Here is a 7,584-nt window from a genome sequence, read left to right as displayed (position 1 = left end):
AGCATTAATATACTAATAATATCCATTGTTCACGCACGAAATACGTATGAAAACGTTATTTTACTAAATCCTTCATAATAAGTAAATAAATCGTTATTTTAATATTTGATACATCTAAAATAGCCCAAGGAAGTAGTCACTTCCGACTTTCTGTTTCCCATCATGCAAAGCTACTGGACGAGGGATTTTTAAAAAGTTATCAGAAATGGCGGAGAAATCGATAAGGGAAGTGGCCAGTGTAAGTGTATTAAATAGCCGTTTAACAGAGGATCGAGGACATTTACATGGGAAATCTCGTCTCTCGATTTCGCCAAACAAAGAAGGATTTAACTCCTCCGATCACTTAAATACAGAATGTAGCCTGCCAGAGCATACAGTCTCAAACGAACCTGACACGGAATGTCCGGGACAACTCTCAACTCAGGCAATACCGATCGACTATGCCAACGCAGACGTCTCGGAGTCAACAAAAAACTCTTCAGATAGTGAATTTACCACGGCAGACAAGGAAAATTGTATCCCGGCCGTCGTTACTACTTGTGGTGCGGGAGTCACCGGTCCAGCCCATGTCGGTGAGTCACCAACATAATTTAATGTGAAACGGCCCTACAGTAGCTTGATTCGGCACTAGGTAGCTAGCTAACCTGCGTGCTTGTCCTAGTTAACTCGACTAACGTATTTGTACTCAAACGTAATCAGATTGTTTGTATTCTTCACTTTTCAGCCACTGAGGCTCCACATGAAGACAGTCTGTCCCAGAGGAGCGAAAAGGCCGTCTCTGCCCTTCCTCTGACTCCTGGTCGGCAGATAGAAGATGACAGCGAGGTGGTGCGAAGGGCTCGCGAGGAAGGTCGCGTGAATGTTGTCTTTCCTGGCTCAGTAACTCAAGAAGGCTGCTGTCGTATCATCTGTGAGATCCTCAAGTGCATCCTGTACCAGAGACAGCAACTGCCCATGACCTATGAACAGCTGGTGTATTCTCAGAAGGAGCATCAAGATATGATGGTGAGTGTGGTAACGTTATTGTCAAACAAACCAAAACATTGTTGAAAATTTCCCGGAAGAAGCTAGCTGTCATTTGAATGTAATCCATCCTTCTCCATTTCAGAACAAGGAGCTGGTGGGTCGGAGGCCCTCGCTGTCCACAGTCTTGGACTGGAGGAGGTGCCAGCGAACGCTGCAGGACCTGGAGGAGTTACTGCAGCAGCTGGAGGTGCTGTTCTCCCTCAGCCTGGTTCCTCGGGTTCTCCTCCTCCTCGGGGGTTCCATCATCCTCCCCAAGGAGCTGTACGAGGTCAACATGGAGGCGGTTATACGGGCGTCTGGGGGCCGCAGCCTTAGAGCCTCCACCTGCATGCGTCACATGTTCAGGACTCTGTTCGTGGCGGATGTTTTGTCCGACACCAGACCGATCCACCTCATGAACACCACCGTCATGGTTCTGGCCCACAGGGACTGCGGCGTTGACTGGTTCCGGCCTAAACTGGAATACAGAGTCCCCACGCGGGTTAAGAGCCAGGTTATTGCCCTGGCTTCAGACCCTGGCTTCTCTGAGGCCTCGCAGAGAGACGTCCAGGCCTGGCAGGACTACGTGTGGTTCCAGGCCCCTGTGGCCATCAAGGGTTTCAGCAAATGACCTTCCAGAGGAAGGACCAGACGGCAGGAGGGTGAAGGTGGTCGGAGAAGTCAAAGGGGGGAAATATGCCTGCTAACCGCACGTTTCTCAGGAACCTTTTTGTCTGTGTAGTTTTATTATAATTCAGGACGCAGGCTGGTGTTCTGTGAACTACCGAATTGTACAGGTTTTTATTAATGGGTTGTCTTAGCTCTACTTTTAGTTTGAAATAATGGAATGAAAGTACACCTGGTGGGTCTGTACTGTAGATGAGCAGAATCCGGTTCATCATATTAACTCTCGTGGACACTCAACCTCAGGTCTTCTACTTCAAATGCATATATATTTGTGTATTTTGCAACGTGTGTTCTCCAATCTCAGAATATTTCTCCAAGCAGTGTCTTGTTTTCTGACTGCAGTGTCTCCTGCATGATGTCCTGTAGTTGTATTTTTGGAAGATTGACTTAATGTGTGCCGGGTAAGATTAGACATCAAATTTGGTATAATTCTGCTTATAAGTCTGCTTTAAAACTTTATTGTACAACCTGAAAGTTTAGTATTCAATAAAGTAACAAGTGCAAGTCATTCTGCTACCATAACACCACGACCTACACTATATTAATTAAGGGTTGTTATCAGGTAAATTAACATAACCTTTTTCAGTCTAGGTAGTTTAAACTCAAATGAGAGCTCTGTAGTGTGTTCAGTCATTTTTGTCCATCTAGGTACTCTTCAATAACTACTAAACTTGACATAATCAGTTTCCTGTGAAATCTTTTTTTATCATTGGACCCTATGTTGATCTATCAGTTATCACATCAATATTTTACGTTTACATTCAATCCATTTAGCAGAATTAGGCAAAGCATCATACAGATACATGCATATTCATTCACTTCAGGATCTAAGGCGCATATCAAGGCAAAGCGTTTTGATTTTGTGAGCAGCTTTCCTCTCTTCTTCCTGCCTAAGACGACCACAGAAGTCAGAGTATTCGATCACACGAGAAACGTTACATTTTTTCAACTTTCTTAACAAACTGGACCACGTCTGCTGCCAGCAGCAAGGGCTCCTCGAAGGCAGCGAAGTGCCCGCCCTGAAGCATGTAAGAGTAGGAGTAGATGTTTCTGAACTTGTGACTGGCCCACGAACGAGGACAGTGAAAGAGCTCGTTAGGAAAAGCTGCCAGTCCTGTCGGCACAAACACTCCAGTCCTGTGAACAGGAAAGACCAAGTTAACCCTTGTCATACAACCAGACCCTGAACATGGTTCTCCAGAAGTATAGAGTATAGTGACAGTTCTGCTCTGGACTCCACTAACACCTGCTATCCAGTCTGTTATCCATGTTGGTCTTGAGGTTTTCCTTGTAGAAACGCATCGAGGAGACAATGCTGCCTGTGCTCCAGTAGATCATGATGTTGGTTAGGAGATCATCCAGAATGAATTTCCTAGAATCGGAAACAGGTTTATTGCCAAGCAGGTTTTCATATTCAAGGAATTTGTTTTGGTCTGACGATGTATATCAATAAACATATAGTGTGAAAACAAACATATAGCTCAAGCAAGAATGACACTGAGAATACATAACACACATTCATACGATATTATGTGTCATTCAAATACCTTCCCTATTTCAGGCTACAAATTAGGTTCATGAATCTACCTTTCCAGCCCCCCATCCTCCAAGTCCCTGTTGTTAAAGTCGGTCCAGGTGGAGTATTTCTCCAGTATGTAGGCAGCCAGACCAACTGGAGAGTTGTTCAGACCACAACCTGCACAAACAAATGAACACTGTTTCAGTTTTATAAAGTGGCGTTACTGGGAGTCAGGTGGCTGAGCGGTGAGGGAGTCGGGCTAGTAATCCGAAGGTTGCCAGTTCGATTCCCGGTCATGCCAACTGACGTTGTGTCCTTGGGCAAGGCACTTCACCCTACTTGCCTCGGGGGAAATGTCCCTGTACTGTGGCGCTCTGGATAAGAGCGTCTGCTAAATGACTAAATGTAAATGTACTGGCAGAGCATCTCAGTATTTTAATTGAGAAACACCATTTCCTTTCTTTCTTTTTAAAGATATATTAATGCTATTTTTCATACTTTACTAGACAGATTATAAGTGAAGTCTGACAGAGGGGAGAGAGAGACAGAGACAGAGAGAGAGCTCAGCTTACATGGTACGTGCACTTATCAGATAAGCCCCACAGCCACAGAAACAATACCTGCTGTGTCTGGCTTGGTGGCCTGGATGTGCATGTACCCTGTCTCTCTCAGAATCTCATACACGTTCTTCTCCATGAAGGGGAACAGCCGGCGGACATCTTCCTTCGTTAGCCCCACCAGGAAAGGCAGATAGGGTCCAATCAGGAGAGACATCAGAATTCCAAATCCTTTTCGTGGCGCAGTTATCATGTTCAGATGAAGACCTTTCACACTCCTGACAAAAGAAAAATCAAAAGTTAAGAAGTTGATGACGTTTTTTGTGGTTGATTAATGTAATCAACATGAATGATTAAGCTTTGAACAGTTTCATCAGTAATCAGAAGACTATCTGTTATTATTCAACCTCACATTTTTCGAGATAGATGTTGGTATTTTGAAGAGAAGTAGGAATAGAAAAACAAGCACAGGTTAAAAGGGAAGTATGCATCAGACAACACATTTGTGATAGCAGACTTATTTCTGTTAGCTCTCTGAAACTACAATAGTCACTGTGTACTTAACAGAAGGCACCATTGTTTTGAGATTACTAAGAATTTCACCATCATCTGTTTTGGGGAAATGTGAGTCACACACAATCATCCTTGTGCAACGTTGCAACACCAGCAGCAGCACGATTCTGAACATTCAGCTGGTTCTTAAATTCTTATGGTAGACCAGAAAAATGAAATTGTGAAAGGTTCAAGGTTCAACCTGTGGCGAGGGGAGCCATATTCCAATACAACACCTGATCTGACTTACTGAGGTTTCATCTGGGCCATGTTGACTGATATGACTTACTGAGGTTTCATCTGGGCCATGTTGGTGGTGATGAGCGAGCCCCAGTCGCCACCCTGCAGGTAGAACCTGGAGAACCCAAGACGTTCCATCAGCTTGAGGAAGACCGTGGCAGCAGCCAGACTGGTGAACCCTGGAGGACCATCAACCACAGACGAAGAACCAAACTTCAATGTCCGCCGGCGGGAAAGGGCGGAGAATTTTAGGGCCGTCGGCTTCAGGTTACACTCTGAGAGCGGCAAATATTTGCCCCAGTCTAACACACACTTTTAACGAAAAACATATTTAACAGCCGCATCCTCATCCGCATCCGCATCCTCATCCGCATCCTGTGTATATAATGTGGATGTAATTTTTAAAGCTGTCCGACCCACATCTGAAAACAAACCTACGCCCTTGGAAAACTTGATGGGAGAATGTGTGCTGTGCACTTCACGGTGACTGTCACCTTGTTTATGGGGAGCCTCAGAGAAGCCATACCCCGGGATGGAAGGGCAGATGACCTCGAACACCAGGTCGTCTTGGGACTCTGAGAGCAGGGGCAGGATCCTGTAGAACTCATAGAAGGAACCAGGCCAGCCGTGCACCAGCATGAGAGGCACCACCTTCTGCCCCTCGCGATGGGGCGGACGAACACGAATGAAGTGCACGTCTAAGCCTGAGGGAAAAGGGTTGGTGATGAGACAGTCAGGTCTTCAAGAACAGTTTCATAAGCTACCTGAGGGAGTTGATGCTGACTGTGCTGTGGGTGTGACAGGAGCAATACTTTTTATCATGCGTCATTAGGTGTGTCTGTGTACCGTCTATGTTGGTCTTGAAGTGGGGATACTTGTTAAGTACAGTAATCTGCTTTTTCCAGTCAAACTGATTCCTCCAATAGGACACCACCCTCTGGAGATGGGTGGAGTTGAAACCGTACTGGAAGCAGGAATCCTCCAAGGGCTCTGTGTAGCGTGACTTGTCAATGCGATCATAAAGATCCTAAGTAGGCAATCATAAACCAACTGTTAAATACGGCGGTTTAACAGATAAAAGATACAAATAATGCAGATTTCAATGTGGTAAACTTGCTTCCTTTAATACCTGAATCTCTTCTTCTGAGGTTTGTACTGTGAAGGGGTAAATGTTCTCCTCCTCTACCTCAGGTCTCACTCCTGGGCCCCACCATTCCTCAATCATAGGAATGCTTTTGGCCTCCCTCTTTCTGCATAGCAGATAGGTCAACACACCGCCCACGGCAACAGATCCTGCTGCCAAAATCTGCTGGTGCTTGGGCTCCAAACTGGAGAAGGCCTGCCTGCAAAACAACTTCTTACCATGAACCAAACATTTACAAGTGTGGCCTTCTATGCCGCTTTAAGTCATGTCTTTGGGATCCTATTAATCGCATTTAGCCTACCTCAGATCTTCAATTGCTTGCATTATTTCCCAAATGCGCTTCTGCCTCGATGTTGGTAGACTACTTTTGTATTACCTCTGAACTGCTGCAAAGTCCAATTTCCGTAATCTGGGCTGGTGTGGACGTGCATTTTATTTCGGTTCAAAGTAGGTTACGCCACGACACAAAACAATCATACCCAAAGGATTTGGGTTGCAGTGATTGGTAGATTTTCCACCCCAAAACTCAAGGCAGTTTTTATTATCTGACTTGTTACGATGGGTTTCTTACAACGGAGATCAATACATTCAAATTCATAGTTTTCACGTGACGTCACGGTCCAAGGGGCACGCCCGCTTGGAGGGCAAAAAAGACTTTCCTCTCTGCCCGACACCCATTATAAAGTCATACATTTTCTTTGAGTCTGTTGCTTTTCTGTTGCGAAAATGCCGGATAGTTGTTGTTCTAGGATGCAGTAATCGAAGAGGAGACAAAACTGGGCTGTGTTTCTTTAGAATTTCGTCCGATAAAGAAAACCCAGAGAGGAGGAGATTGTGGATTTGTGTAATTAAACCTAACGTTACCTCTGTCTCCGGGGAGGGCAAACAATGCCAGCCGTCCAAATATACACGTATTTGTCACACAACTTCATCAAGCTCAAGTAAAGTTAAACACAAGAATATACAGGTATATTAATTATGGTATTTTTTTGGGCCATAAAACACATCTTTATGTAATCGGTTTGACAAGTTGTTGTGTATCGAGGCGACCAACTGCAGTGGTCGTAGTGAGTTAAAGTTAGCTATTTAGCTAAATAGTTGGGTTGTTGTGTTAGACACAACTAAACTCAAAATGCATTTGGAATTAAATGATTGGGAAATCCCTTTACACCGATATTCAACTGAATTTAAAACAAACACAATGTGTGAGGCTTGTGTTTGGACTGATTGGTTTTTCATACTCATTTGGTCCTTTGTTTTTATTTGTTTTTCACAGCATCCCAACTTTTTGGGAATTGAGTTTGTAATAATTAAAAATTAAAGAAAAAGTTTACTTTCCGTTTGAATAGTTAGCAGTTTTTTAAGAGAGAGGGGTTAGCTAGTTGACAATAATGATGTATAGTCATAACATATATAAAACCTTGCGGTTTTTAGGGGCAGAAATACGGCAATGGGGCTGTATATGGATTGCAAGTGCCCAACACTTGCAGTTTGTGTCCATATCTTTACTTTTCTTTAGCTAAGACGTGATCCAAAGAAACGTGGGAAGGTAAATTTGTCGGCTTTTGCTGCATCTGAACGGTATGAGACGCCATCGCCAGCAGCTTTCAGCCCTCATGTCACTGCGGATTGCTCGTGACTGAAAACTATGTATAGGTTTATCAGCTTTACATAAACTACGTGCTTTTACCAACTATATCTTTACAATAAATGTGTTCTACTTTTCGGAGTTGAACATAGCTTTTTAGCCCTAATAACTGGTACGATCACATGAACCTAAATCAGCGCCATTCGATTTAATCGTGCTGTTGTGGAAGAAAAAACGATTGTCACATTTGAGATTTTGGGGAACGGGTTATTGTGGGTTACGGGTTACGCCG

At 44.1% G+C, this 7,584-nt stretch overlaps 2 protein-coding genes across 2 annotated transcripts; one reads left to right on the top strand and one right to left on the bottom strand.

The window, feature by feature from the left end:
- The first annotated feature begins 215 nt into the window (after positions 1–215).
- On the top strand, positions 216–2,200 carry mad2l1bp (MAD2L1 binding protein). The gene is made up of 3 exons (XM_067236112.1): positions 216–572; positions 725–1,005; positions 1,109–2,200. The coding sequence occupies exons 2-3, from the start codon at positions 955–957 to the stop codon at positions 1,634–1,636; spliced, it is 579 nt and encodes a 192-aa protein (XP_067092213.1). The 5' UTR covers positions 216–572; positions 725–954; the 3' UTR covers positions 1,637–2,200.
- ephx5 (epoxide hydrolase 5) lies at positions 2,126–6,090 on the bottom strand. The gene is made up of 9 exons (XM_067236111.1): positions 6,006–6,090; positions 5,690–5,903; positions 5,407–5,587; positions 5,055–5,264; positions 4,610–4,739; positions 3,832–4,046; positions 3,280–3,388; positions 2,939–3,064; positions 2,126–2,829 (listed from the first exon to the last, which is right to left on the bottom strand). Exons 1-9 carry the CDS (start codon positions 6,026–6,028, stop codon positions 2,628–2,630), a joined length of 1,410 nt encoding a protein of 469 aa, XP_067092212.1. The 5' UTR covers positions 6,029–6,090; the 3' UTR covers positions 2,126–2,627.
- Positions 6,091–7,584: the final 1,494 nt, after the last annotated feature.

Source organism: Osmerus mordax, chromosome 5 (assembly GCF_038355195.1).
Source record: "Osmerus mordax isolate fOsmMor3 chromosome 5, fOsmMor3.pri, whole genome shotgun sequence".
Taxonomy (NCBI): domain Eukaryota; kingdom Metazoa; phylum Chordata; class Actinopteri; order Osmeriformes; family Osmeridae; genus Osmerus; species Osmerus mordax.
The sequence above is the reverse complement of the archived record's forward strand: the minus strand, read 5'-3'. Positions and strand labels throughout refer to the sequence as shown.